Source organism: Typopeltis vanoorti, chromosome 16 (assembly GCF_054136105.1).
Source record: "Typopeltis vanoorti isolate ZY-2024b chromosome 16, IOZ_Tvanoo_1.0, whole genome shotgun sequence".
In the NCBI taxonomy this organism is placed as follows: Eukaryota; Metazoa; Arthropoda; class Arachnida; order Uropygi; family Thelyphonidae; genus Typopeltis; species Typopeltis vanoorti.
This window is the reverse complement of record NC_143564.1, coordinates 79358589-79373550: the sequence shown is the minus strand read 5'-3', so window position 1 is coordinate 79373550 and position 14962 is coordinate 79358589. Positions and strand designations below refer to the sequence as shown.

General features: G+C 32.6%; 1 protein-coding gene across 6 annotated transcripts in view; it reads right to left on the bottom strand.

Moving 5' to 3' along the window:
• Positions 1-1556: 1556 nt before the first annotated feature.
• vap (RAS p21 protein activator vap) overlaps positions 1557-14962 on the bottom strand; it is a 689463-nt gene continuing 676057 nt past the window's right edge. For all 6 annotated transcript variants that reach the window (XM_090406565.1, XM_090406568.1, XM_090406566.1 and 3 more), the window contains 2 exons: positions 14673-14795; positions 1557-4404 (listed from right to left, as the gene is read on the bottom strand). In XM_090406565.1, the coding sequence (XP_090262691.1) occupies positions 4327-4404; positions 14673-14795 (201 nt within the window). In that variant the 3' untranslated portion in view covers positions 1557-4326. The remainder of the gene's footprint in view (positions 4405-14672; positions 14796-14962) is intronic.

Below are 14962 nucleotides of genomic sequence, written 5' to 3'. Positions count from 1 at the left end.
AAGAGCCGTATTGCCAAAATTTAAAAATACAATATAAAATAGCGAACTTTTATATCTATTTATTTATTTTTATTTTTTATTTAAATGCCCCAAACCTAGTTGCACCTGTGGCGGGCACCTCTTTCGCCATGCCCTCATTACGGCACTGGTGCAGAGTGTCTGTGAGTGGTATGCTTTGCAGGAATGCGTTTTGAATGCCAGAAGCATAAATGAGTTTAAGGTTCAATGTGATAAATATACTGCTTTCTGAGGAAGTCCTTCTGTGTTGTGTCTGTTTATGGCATGGAACATTGTTATTAATAATAATTATTTTATCTAATCTGATTATCTTTTTTCTGTCAGCTTACAAGTAGAATTATATTATAGGAGCAGGTTGAGGAAAATATGTAAATTGAAGCGTGATTTCATATGATCACATATGAAAATGAAAAAGATATAAATGTAAAAATTGCAAAACATTTAAAAATAACAGGTGTAATTAACTCTATATTTAAACCAAACCTAGTTCAAAAACAAACCAGACTAAAAGTATACAATACATTAGCCCTACCAGTCTTAATGTATGGAAGCAAAATCTGGACAATAAAACAAAAAGGCAAACAAAGATTAATAACAGTAGAAAAAGTTGACGAGAAAAACTGCAAAGTATACCCTATTTGATCACAAAAGAAATGAAGAAATTATGAAAGAATTAAACCAAGAATCAGTAATAGAAAAAATTAAAAAATATAAACATAAATGGATGGAACACGTTCAAAGAATGAAAACAGAAAGATTAACAAAACAAGCCATTAGGGAAAAGAAAACTAGGACGTCTTCTTAAACGATGACTTCTTAGGCCGGAACAGGCCATGCTAGGCCTAAATCCTTGATATGCATTATGATGATGATTTTATCTAATTTTCATGACATATCAGTCAATAAGACAATACAGATTTTTTTTTTTTTGCTTTCTTCACTTTCTCTCTGAATCCAAAGATGAATGTCATTTCTAATGTACAGGAGTTTTGTAATCTTAATTGTATGTGTATGTATGTGTACATACATACATACATACACATACAATTAAGATTAATGAATGTATGTGTACATACATACATGCGGTATATAGATAAATCATGTGAATCTCATTGAACTCCAGAGTGCATGCTGCAAAAAAAAGATATCACAACAATGCACATGCAATCAAATATACTGAGAATTATATTTTGTATATATCAGTTTTTCCTTAACAACACCTGAATTTAAATATAATATATATTAAAAACATTTTGTGTTTTCAGTTAATGCACAGATCATCTAATAATAGTGATAGTGAAAGCTCCAGAAATTGAGAAAGATAGTTTGTGCTTTGCTCATGGAAGTTCATATACCACAGATAACTTTGCTTGTAACTAACTGCCTAAGCGGATATCAAAACAAATAATCTATCAAATATAATTTCTATAATGGAATTTACTGCTTCTCAATTGTAAAATGATCATAATGTCATTTTATTTAATAAATTCTTTTTAAATTACATTTGAAATTATGTACATTATGCAAGTTATGGAAAACACTTTATCCATATTGTATTTACTGCATATATAAATTACAAAACTGGAAAAGTTTTTGAGTTTATAAAAGTCCTGATTCTATGAGAATAGAATATATTTGGAAGCTTCAGATTAAACACTTATTAATACGATAATCTTAGAGATGTCCTTTTAAAGATTTCCATAAATACAATAACAAAATTTGTTTTTAACAAATCTTATTTAAAAAAAAATGACAGATTCAGCTATATTTAAGTAAATACTGAGAAACAATGACATGAATTGCTTTAACTTTGATTTTTTAAAAAATTTAGTGTATATGTCTTCGGTCCTTTTACTTATATTAAAAAAATTGGTGTGGAAAGGTCATAATCAAAATGGTTCTATAGATAATAAGGATGGAAACAAAACTACATTTTTTTGTCAACTATAACATAAAATGACTACTTTTACATAAACATAAAAAGAGAATAAATGATGATTTTTACATTTTTATTTAACTTTTTATTATGTAAAAAAAAAAAAAAAAAAAGAAGAAAACAATTTGATATAAGTGCTTTGTGTGTGGTGCGTGCACGCGCGCGTGCGCGCGCACACACACACACACACACACACACACACACACACACACACACACACACACACACACACACACACACACAGTATTATAATGCTGACAAATTTTCAAGCATTTAAATAGCTGTAAATAAAAATTTTCAATTAGTTTTAGACATACTTATACTATTCTTTGTACAGTATGAAGAAGTAATACAAAACCAGAGCTGCACTCAAAGTGTTAATTAACTGTGTGTTTGTAGTTTAACTTGGTCCGCAGTCCTATATCAATTTATGAATAGGGATGGTAACCTATTTCTTTAAAATAAGGAAATAATCGCTGTAGTATTTTTCTTAACTGTTCATGAATAGTTTAGCATGAACTCATATAATGATGAATGACTGATGACATAATCATGATAAGTAACAATTTCTTTTCATATGTTATAAATGTTAAAATTAGTGTGCTCAGTATTTAATCATATAAAAATACATGTCTTAATTTATATTTCTAAATTTATAAATAATTTGAATTTATATTTTTATATAAATTAAATATGTGCAATTTAATTACCTACCTACATGCAGCTTGAGCAAAAAATAATAATAAAGAAATTTTATAATGTTTGTTATGGAACTTCTCTGCTATTTAGATAACAATTTTATTCAGTAAGAAAAGAAGTTTCTTATATAAAACAGATGCAATGCACATTTGTAAATTATCTCTCTATTTACATATAAAATCTCTGACAGATGTAAATGAATCTGTGTTGCATACAGAATAACTAATAATAATAATACATTAAAATGAGAAATAATATGACAATGCACAAAGAAACAATTTTGCAAATTTCATAAAATTCTACAGTGGCATAAAACAATACTGCTGACTCATAATTAAGTAATTTTTTTACAAGTGAAAATAAAGATTAACAGATTATTTATAACAACTTGCCATTTTGGTTAAAAAAATAGGTTGCCATCCCTGTTTTAACTGTTGATGAGTATGATTTATTCCTAACAAAATTTATGCTAGAATTCTTAGCTGAACAATCACAACAAGCAAAAATGCTAGTATTGGACTTCAATTTAAACTCAAGTACTTGAATCTCTTCCAAATCATTTTGTCTTTCAAAAGGCAACTAGGTATACAATGGCATGAACAATTATTATTACAAAGAAGTTAATTATTCAGTGATGCAAACCATTTGCTTTTACATTCTTATACAATATGTACAATACTCCCCAATGTGAGGCACACAGCAAGGTACCTCTCATATCTGGATAAACCAAGTATCACACAATGGAAGTTACAACTCCAGCATGACTGTAGAATGACTTATAATGCCATTATTTGGCAGCCAGGATGACCAGCACATAGTGGAATATGAAAGGATAAAGTAGGAGAAGGAAATGTTCTGTTTATGAAATTCTCTGGCTAAAGAAGATAGGTTGTGTTAAAGTGGATCAAATGTTAATGAAAGAGACTGTAAAACAACAAAAACAACAAAAAAAAAAAATCAGTGGGAAAAAATATATATCAAACATGATGAAAAGAAACAGTAAAGAGAACTGTATTGTCTGTTATGAACTAGAGCCCTGCATCATTGGCAAGAGACTATAGAGAACTGTATCACATGTATAATGAATTTTTTTAACATTAATTTTAAGCAAACAGTCTGATAAACATACAAAAGCATGTCAGTATTTCAGATGAAAAGTGCATTTAAATATGAAACTAGATTTCATGATCAATAAAAAAAATCTGATAAGATTGTATACCTATCTCAGTGAGGAAGATTTACAAACAAAAGCAACTTAATTCAAGATTTTTGAGGTGGAAAGAGACAGCATGAAGAAGGAGAGGAGAGAATAAAAATTGATTCAATGACAGGGCTCTAGACAGAAGTAAGAAATGAGTACCTTTATTTTGTTGCAGCACCACCTATAAACAAGAGCTATTAGTGAACACTTGTCTTTTGAGTAAAAGAGCAGAGAGTATCATACAAGCTCTTGTATCATGTGCTACCTTTGGCAATAGGCAGTCAACAGAGCTGGGCTTGGTGGGAATACTCAATCACAAGTATCACCCCTTGTCAGAATGAGGCCAGAGCCAGCTGGCTGGCAGATTTCTCTCTGGGAAAATCTGACTGATGGAATGGGTGAGCAACCAATATTACACATATGCCAAATACTTGGGCCGCTCATGTGATCACAGATGATTCAACAGCAGTTACTATCTTAGCATCTCTGTATAGTGCTGTTTATGCTTGGAGAGCATATCAGTTACTGTAACTAGTTTCTTCAAAATTGACTATAAAAAAGAAAAAAAAATATTAATTAGAAAGACTATTTGTTTTTTTTGTTAGAAAGTCTAAAATTGTATCAATATTAACTGTGATAGATCTATAACAATACTCTAATGAAACATTTTCTTATTTATATTCAATAAGTTATTTAAACTTCTATTTTGTTGTTAGCAAATAATAGTCACATTTAATGACAGATTAAAACAACAGCATAAAACAGATCATACTGCCAAACACATTTAACACATATCAGAAATTTGTATACTTAACTAAAAGTTTAGTTTGATACAAAAACAAAGTAATAAGCAACCAACTAAAATAGTTATCATTTTTAATAATTCATTCTTTAAATTTTACCAAAAAAGATAAGAGAAAGTGAAATAAGGAAACATGATTACTTAGAACACAATTAGTTTATTGAAATGAATCTCAGAAATCAATTCCATTAGACTAGCACCATTCTAAAAATTGTGCAAGAATTTTTCAATACTAATTTCATATGATTTCAAATATAATTTCATATCATAATTCTTTAAAAAAAACAATATAGAAAACTATATATATTGCAATGAAAGAATATTACAGGCTCGAATATGATTAAATCAAAAACACCTAACAATAATAATAGCAGTTTATGCCCCTATTGAAGGCAACAAGGAAGAAAGTAATGAATTCTACAATATGCTACAAGATGTCTGGAACAAGATAGATAAAAATGATTACATATCTGTTCTTGGAGACCTTAATGCTAGAACTGGAGACATCCCTATTTCTGATTGTGTAGGAAACTATGGAGAACATATATGCAATAGCAATGAAAAAAAATTAATTGATTTTTCAGTATTTAATAGTTTAATATTATAAATTCATTCTCTAAGCATAAAGACTACCATAAATATACTTGGTCAGCATGTGGTTCGCAGACAATTATAGATTATGTAATAGCTAATAAGAAACTTGCAAAATTTGTTAGACACGAGAGTATACCGAGGTTGTGAATTAGAAACACTTTCTTCTTGTTTCAAACCTAAAATTCCCACTTCAATGGTTAATGAGAAAAGCCCATTCATCTGAACAGGAAACCTTTTTTAAGATTGGCCTTTTAAATGACCCTAGCATTAAATGGCTCTATAAAAAAAGAACTAATGAAAAAATAGAAAATATAAACTTAGGCAGAACTGTTGAGGAAGAATGGAATAACATCACAACAATTATAACAGATGCGACCAATGAATCACTGGAAAAAAAGAGGAAATGGCAGAGAAGAAAGGGAATTAGAAGATGGGATGATCAGACCACCCAAATTATTGAAGACAAAAGGAATGCTTTTAAAAATACTTAGCAACAAAATCTCAAGATGACTATATAGAATACAAAAGAAAAGAGCAATCGCTAAACAAGCTGTAAGAAAAAAACACAGAGAATCCTGGGACAACTTTATCTCTGAACTTGAAATAGATATTACACACCCACAGTCTAAAACTTTTAAAATATTAAATAATTTAAATAGAGATCTAAGAGAAAATGCACGTCTTTCACCCATCGATTAGAATACCTGGCTAAGTTATTCTAAAAACCTTTGGACTCATAATAAGGATTTTGAAACAATAAACTTTGATAATGAGACACTCTTGGATCCTATGTCAATAGATGAGTTAGAAACCACTCTAGAAAGTTGTAAAACACCAGGTGAATATGGATTAAATACTGAATTAATCAAATATGCAGGCCCAAACCTCAAAAATTGTTTCCTTAAACTAATAAATAAAATATGGAATGGTGACCCACCATCACAAGACTGACAAAAGGCAATAGTTATTCCTATGCACAAGAAAGGCGATATTAATAACTGTGAAAATTATAGAGGAATTAGTTTTCTAAACCCTGGATATAAAATCTATAGTAAAAACAGAGTCAACCGCAATAAACTTTTTGAGATATTAATAAATAATAGAGTCCCTCATCGCCTAATTAAAGTGATCCATGATACATATACAGACAACATGATAGTCAGTAGTGTACTCAGGATTTAATCTTGGGGGAAGGGGGGGGGGGGCTGAGTTGAGTAGACGATTTGAGAATGCACACTACGCATCGCTGAGCATTTGCAATGATCACTAATTAATAAGTAGTATAGAAATAGAAAGCACGACACAACATGAATAAAAAAAAAATTTAATTAGGAAAAGACTATTGGAAAATTTTCTAGTGTTTTCCCCCTTTTTTTGGGGGGGGGGTTGCTATTTCCGATTTTGAAAGTGAAGAAATTCTGAAGAAAAATCTGAAAGAGATGATAAAAGATGAAGGCTATTTACTAGAGCAAATTTTTAACGTAGATGAAAGGATTCTTTTCCAGAACAGTAGATGACTGTTCTGGAAAAGAATGCCAGAAAGAACTTACATTCACAGAAAAGCTACATTGGCTGGTTTTAAGGCATTTAAAGATAGGATTACGCTTCTTCTTGGAGGAAATGCTGCTGGTTTTAAATTAAAACCATTTCTTGTTTACCATTCACAAAACCCCAGAGCTTTGAAAACATTGACAAGAATAAATTGCCGGTTTACTACAGGAGTAATCCTAAGGCTTGGATGACAATTATTTTATTCAAAGACTGGTTCTTAAATTGTTTTATTCCTGTAGTACGTGCCTACTGTCTTGAAAAAACATTCCTTTTAAAATTCTATTGCTGCTTGACAATGCTCCAGGACATCCTCTTCACATCAGCGATTTGAATGAAAATATAAATGTGATGTATCTATCCCTGATTCAACCTATGGATCAAGGTTCGATTGCTACATTCAAGGCATATTACCTGAAAACCACATTTTCTCAAGCAACAACAGCAATGGACAACGATGCTATAACATTACGCGATTTTTGGAAAAATTACGATATTAATCAATGTAACCAATGTATAAGGGTCAAAGCTGTATAACCGAGAGGAGACCTCCACATAGCCTTTAAAGGAATGCGGAGAACCGACAGGGCTTCTGACCTAATGTCCAATCCTCACCTTCTCGTGGTGTACCCTGTTGGGTACCTACCTGGATACTGAACGAACGAGGATGGGCTGGCAATTTGGGATTTAGCTGAACAAATTGTATTCTTATTGGCTTAAATCAATACACAAAATGATGGTACACCATGATAAAATTTCATGCCGGCTGGGGCGTCACCTGGTTAAACACGGCCCCGGTTATTTTCGCCAGGGAATCAGGACGAACAGCGAAAAGTCAGCTACTTGAACAAATCTGAAAGCACACCCTACAAAACACACCCTTTAAACACTACAAAACTAGATTTGTAGTGTTTAAAGTAGTTGACATTTGAGTTTCTGTTGGCAAAGAAATGAAGCTAGCCGAGGAATTAGATAAGTATCAGATCGACATAATATGGGTTACTGAAACAAAAAAGACAAAAACTGGTGAGTTCTTTCTGAGCAATAAATACAAAATGTTATATTCAGGCAATGACAATCAAGGAAAAGAAGGAGTAGCCATAGTATTCAACACAAAATACGAGGCTAATCTTCTTGAATGGCAGGCAGTCTCGAGTAGAGTGATGTGGGCAAACATCAGAATGGGAAATTGAACAATGAGACTTATTTGGGCCTATGGTCCCACAGAAGGTTCTACTAAGGTAAAAGTGGAGGAATTTTTTGAGGCTTTAGAGAAACCAACTGACACAATGAAAAAGGAAAAGTTGGTCCTTGTTGGGGATCTGAATAGCAGAGTAGGAAATGATTGTCAGACATACAAGAATATTTGGGGAAAAATTTGGAGAAAAGAGCAAAGCTAATAATAATGACAAATACTTGTTGGATTTCTGCTCAGGACATGGACTGGTTATTACTAACACCATGTTCCAACATAAAAATGTGCACAAATTCACATGGACGGAAGAGGCAAGTAATAAGTAAAGTCTCATTGACTATGCCAGGACACCAGACTGTACAGAGCATTTGAAATTGGAAGTGATCACTATTTAGTCTTGAGCAGGATAAAATTGAATTTCATATTGAAAATAATAACATGTAAGAAAGTTTTAAAGTGAATAAAAGTTGAGCAGCTCTCAGATGTGAACTGTAGACTAAAATACACAAAAATTATTGAATAAAAAATGAAAGAGTTTGAGAACAGGAACCAAACCTTGGAGATTCATTGGCAAGCTTTGAAGAAAACCCTGATTGATTCAGCCAGAGAGGCATGTGGTGAGGTTGTCTGCAAGGATAGAAAAATCAGAACTCCATGGTGGACACAGGAAGTCAGTTTGTGCTCTTAGAGAATACAGAGACAAATGTAAGCAAGCTAAATACTGTGTAAAACTAGCTAAACAAAAGTCATGGGAGGACTTTGCAAGAACATTGAAAACCATATCAAGAAGGTGGCAAAATATTCTGGAGGCTGTTGAAGAAGCTTAGAAATGGAGGAAAGAGTGCTCTAAAAGCAGTTAGAGATGATAAGGGGAGATGAAAATGGGAGAAAAAGATATCCTTCAAGTATGGAGTAATTACTTCAAAAAATTGCTAAATGAATCAAGCAGTGATAGCACAGTGGTAAAAAACACTCAACAGGGATACAGTCAGGAATACATATCCATACTTGAAGTAGGAAAAGCCATCAAAGGCTTGAAATGTGGAAAGGCAGCAGGAGTAGATGATATTCGACCAGAAATGCTGAAGTATCGTGGTATAAAAGTCTTACAGTGGCTGCACTGCATAGTTCAGAAAGCCTGGACAGAGGGACGAATTCCTGATGATTGGAGTAGAGCTCTAATAGTACCCATATATAAAAAGGGAAATAAAACTGAATGTGAGAATTACAGAGGCATTTCATTACTGAGTGTTCCTGGTAAAATATATGCCAGTATACTTGAGAAACGGTTGAGAAGAATTGTGGAAGAAAAGCTTGGTGAAGAACAAGCTGGATTCAGGCCAAATAGAGGCTGTCAAGATTAGATCTTCGCTTTGCGACAAATAGTTGAGAAAGCATGGGAATATAACAAAGATCTGTATTTAAGTTTTGTCAATCTGGAAAAGGCATATGACAAGGTGCCAAGAGAGAAGCTATTCAATACGCTACAGTTATTTGGTGTCAATGGGGCATTATATCAAACAATACTTAGTCTTTATTTGAGTTGTAAATCAGCAGTTAGAATTGAAGAAAGTACAGGAAGATGGTTTAATGTTAAATCTGGTGTGAGACAAGGATGTACATTATCCCATCTCTTATTCATTATCTATATGGATCACATTATTGTATGCAGATGACATCTTGTTGGGTATAGATTCAAGAGAAGAAGCGGGAACTAAACTGGAAAGATGGAGAAAAGTACTGGAAGAGAGAGGTATGAGACTGAGCAGAAGTAAGACAGAGTATATGTGTTGCGCAGTCGGCAGCGGCCAGGAGACAGATCTGGAGCTGGAAGGAAATGTCATCAGGAAGGTGAGAGACTTTAGATACTTAGGTTCAACAGTGGAAGAAGATGGAGGAGCTGAGAAGGAAGTGGGATGCAGGATACAAGCGGGTTGGAGGAACTGGAGGGAGATGGCTGGAGTGTTATGCGATAAGAGGGTACCGATCAATCTGAAAGGCAAAATTTATAGGACAGTAGTGAGGCCAGCTATGACATATGCTATAGAAACTGTAGCCCTGAGGAAAAATAACATCAGCAGGATGGAAGTAGCAGAGATGAGAATGCTTAGGTGGATGTGCGGTGTGACCAGAAAGGATCGTCTGAGAAATGACTATGATGAAGAAGAAGAAGAAGATATGGATCACATTATGAAGGAAATTGGTATTAAACATGATATCAGAATTGGAGATGTTCATGTCAGCTCTTTGCTTTATGCGGACAATGTTATACTTCTAAATAAATCCGCTACAAGTTTGCAAGATTCCCTGACTAAATTGAATAACCGTTGTAATAGATATGGTATGAAGGTCACCAATAAAAAGACAAAGACAATGAAAATAGGCAGAATCATTGAAAATGTCAACTGTGTTGTGAATGGAGAACCTGTGGAACAAGTAAAACATTTCAGCTACTTAAGCATGATTTTTAGTGAAGATGGTAAATTAAATATGGAAATAGACAACAAAATCAAGCTGGTTTGGTAGGAAGTCAATTGAATAAATTCATATGGAATAAGAGAGAAATTAGTCAGAACACAAAATTACCTGTATACAAGACAGTGTTCAAACCAATTTTAACTTATGGATCTGAGAGCTGGGTCAGAAGTAAAACACTTGACCGAAGACTAGAGACCGTAGATATGCGAGTCCTGAGAAAGATTAGAGGTGTGAACAGATGGCATCATGGCAATATCATATTAAAAACAATGATATTAGGAAAGAACTAGACATTGTCAGCATCCAGGAATGCGTTAGCAGAGCTAATCTCAGGTGGTATGGTCACTTAAACAGAATGGGCAAGGAAAGATTAGCAAAACAAGTGTTCTCTGCCAGGTTGACAGCAAAATGCTGCAGAGGAAAACCAAGATATATAGGTTGATTGATACGGTACAAAGTGCCTTAGACGATAGAAATATAAGATTTGATAATGTCGGGGTCTTGACAAGTAACAGACTGATTTGGAGGAAAATTGTAGATAGGAAGTTAGTAATGATGTAAATTTTCATGTAGTACTATCATATCCTGTACACCCCTTGAGGGTACATTGCAGGAATTTGATGATGATGACCAATGTATCCAGAACATTGGAACTTCATGGAAGGAAGTATCAGAACAATATATGCGAGGAATTTGGAAGAAGTTACTACTGCAGGAGACTCTCGAAGAGTACAATGATTATAGTATGTTAGAACAAATTGGTGAAGAAATAGTTGAAATTGCAAGAAAACTGGATTCAGAAATCAATATTACCGATATAGAAGAATTAGCAGATTACGAAGAAGGTGAACTGAATGATCAAGACTTGATTTTCCAAAACGAAAGAGTTGTAGAAGAAAGGAAAAATGAGGAAGATGAAGAAGAGTAATCGTTAAAAAAAGTTACTGTAAAAGTATTAGCTGAAGTATTTTCTAAACTAAATCAAGGATTTCAGCTACTCGAAAATATAGATCAAGACACTGATCACTTCACCAAAGTTGAAAAGCAAATTCGAGAAGTCAGATGTTATTGCGAAATATATGAAGAAAAAAACCCAAATGACAACATTAACCAATTTTCTGATTAAAAAAGATACTCCCGATCGCGAGAAATAACCATATCATCCAAATAAGTGACAGTTACTCACCTGTTTAATTAAAGACACTGTTAATAAGTTTTTTTGTTTATGTTAACTAATATTTAAAGGAATTTCAAATTAAAGGAAGTGCACCATTTTTGATATGTGTTTATGTATTTTTTTCTTAAATTTTTCTTTTTTAATTTTGTGTTTATGTATTTGTATGTGCTAATAAATAATTTATAAATGTTTATGTGTTTATACATTTTGCACCATTTTAAGTTATATAGAAACATAATTTATGAAAATATTATAACAGAAATCAAACAAATCAAGAATTAACAAAAGTCCTCGACTTACGACGGAGAGGTTGGAAAATAACCCATCGTAAATTGAGGACTACCTGTATATATACATATCGATGTATATTTACTTCGATAGGACTCAAAGTGTTAAATATACAAATGAAGTTTTTTTAAAATCCTCGAAGGTACAGAAACATACTTGGATTAGAGCTTATAAAACATTAGCAAGACCAGTGCTGAGTTATGGAAGTGAGACATGGATGATCAGAAAAGGATGAGAGAAGAATAACTACAGCAGAAATGAGATTTATGAGGAGAACTGCAGGATACACCTTGTTAGACCATAAAAGAAATCATGGAAGAAATGAATGAACAACCAATAATAGAATATAACTACAACTATAGATGGAAATGGAAACAGCACATTGGAAGAATGGACAATAGTAGATCACCAAATAAATCTTTGAATACACACCCATGGGGAAGAGATCAGTTGAAAGACAATGTAAAAGATGGAATGAGACTGTAACAGGCCCTGAAGCCTAACACAAAATAGGAAGAAGATGATGATGATGATGTTAACATTCTTTATCTAGTAGCTACCCATGCACAGCTTAAGAACAACTAATTTATGATCAAAAGCACCTGTTTTTTGCAACCAATCTGCAAAAGTGTTGGAAATCGACAATTAATCCAGTAACCAACCAATTACGACCACCTTGGCTTACCAAATTTTAAATCAAAGAACACTACTTATATAAACACAAAAATGATCATAGATAATTACAAAACACCATCTTTCATAATAATTATTTTGAATTATTCGACTAATAAAAATGGTCCAATTATATATTTATTATTATTGTTGTTATGTGATGCCTCCAAGGAGCCCAGAGGACTAATCTAACGTGAACTGTATTGTACTACTATATTGGATAATTCTGCGAGTCATATACTCTCAAGGATTTTTAGAAGAAAGCTTGAAGCTTGAAAAACAATTTAATAAAGCAAAATGTGAATCTTTTTCTCACTCACTTCAAAAATATTTTATTCTGTTTTTAGCAAGATGAAAACTGAAATGTCTTCATATAATACAAAGCACGAATTCTGATGTTGGAATATTTACTGCTAGCAAAATTTTTCTTCTATCTTAAATTAGGAAAATAAAGATATATACAATTTAAATAAATTTAATTTGAACAGTACATGAAAATATCAGAATAGGTTAAGGTATTATTAAGATAAGACCTATTTTTCTTTATTCTAAAAAATGAAATGGGACAATGAGAAGTGTCTGCAAGTTTTGAAAAGTAATTAATATTTCTTGATACAATATTATTTGATATTTCTTTTTTTAAATAACAAGCGCAAATTATTTTGCTAGAGTGTCAAACCAAGATCTAATCATTAGACAGAAAAACAATCTAATTTTCCTTATTACATACATAAGACTTGTAACTTTTGATCATAGATTATGTTTGTTAAACATCTATGTCTATGATGACACAGACATGAGAGTGAAATAAATTGAAGGGATTCAGTTAAGTCCTCTTGATTTAAATTAATGGCTGACCTGGACAGTTTCAAGTAGAGCAATAGTTATGAGTTTAAATCTGACTGTGGCATGAATAACCTTAAACGTTTTCAGATATGACTGTTACTGCTCACTAGAGAGGTTTGAAATGTCACAGAAAAGTATTGTGTTTGCTTTTTCTAGAGTAGGATCCCTGGTTTATCTAACTCTTGGTCCAGATACAGTACTAATGTACTATAGGTTTCCAATTTTTTATGCATGTGATTGGCTTAAAAAACAAACAGCACTTTCTTCAAAATTGTAAAAATAAGAAACAAATGGGGTGTATTCAAACTAATGTTGTTGTTGTTGTCTTGTCCTTTGAAGAGTCTTAGATGTTTCCATGTGCTCCTTGAACTGCTTTCGCTATGCCGATGATTTTGTTTGTATAGAGCTCTTGTTCAGGATTAGGATCTATTTTTTGCTAGGCTGCTGTAATTGCTGGACAGGTAAAGATGTGAGTGGGTGTCAGTTCAGTATTGGGGCAGTTGTTGCAGTTTCTACATGTTCTCGTATCATCTGTATTGATCTTCATTCCTCTATAATGTCCTGTTCATGGTGGAGGTCTTTCTGTCAGCATTGATTTCAGGAAGTTGATGTTGTATCACTAATTTCAGTGGAATTAGTTTAGTTTTTGCTAGTGCATCAGCAAGAGTTATCATGTGAGTTTCTTGGTTGAGTTCTCTGGCCTCTTTTGCTAATTTATCAGCTGCTTCATTGTAATCAATGCCTACATGAGCAGGAATCCATTGTAAAATGCAACGTTTTCCTAAACACTTTAGTTGATTTAAGAGTTTATGAGTGTCTTGTGTGAGCTTGGTATTGCCATTTTTGATTGCCTCCATAGCTGATCTTGAGTCACTGTAAATTATAATTCCCTCAGATTGTTGAGATGATAATAACTTCAAGTAGGCTTCGAGTGCTTTATTTATTGAGTAAAGTTCGCTGGTAAAATTGGAAACAATTCTCCCAGATCCAACTTTTATTGAAAGTTTTTTACCTTTCGGGAGTAGAAGGAGAATACCAATTTTCCAATGAAGAGTCATTCAAACTAATATTTTTGATTATAATAGTTTGGCTCATTAACTCTATTTAAATTTTAGTGTAGTAAAGAAATGTTTTTCATGAAGTTGAGTAGTTTTTTGGTTAGATATATTATCTTTCTATATTTATCTTCACAGACTCTAAACTATAATACATTCTTACCCTATTTTGGCTGAGATTCTGAAGTTCCTCCTTATGAGTGGCACATATGTGATGCAGGGTTGCAAGATCTCTAGCAGGATCACCTGAAATTGTTTCTTCAGGTTCTGGTCTTTCAGGAACATTCTAAAAAAAGTAATAAATAAATAAAATGAAATAAAAAATATACATTTAAAAGCCACTCATCATAAATATTCATTGCCATTGTCCATAAAATGTTAAATAATAATACTAACATTAGCAGCAGGATTATTTTCAGATACCCACGAAACCAAGCGATTCACTGCCAGAGG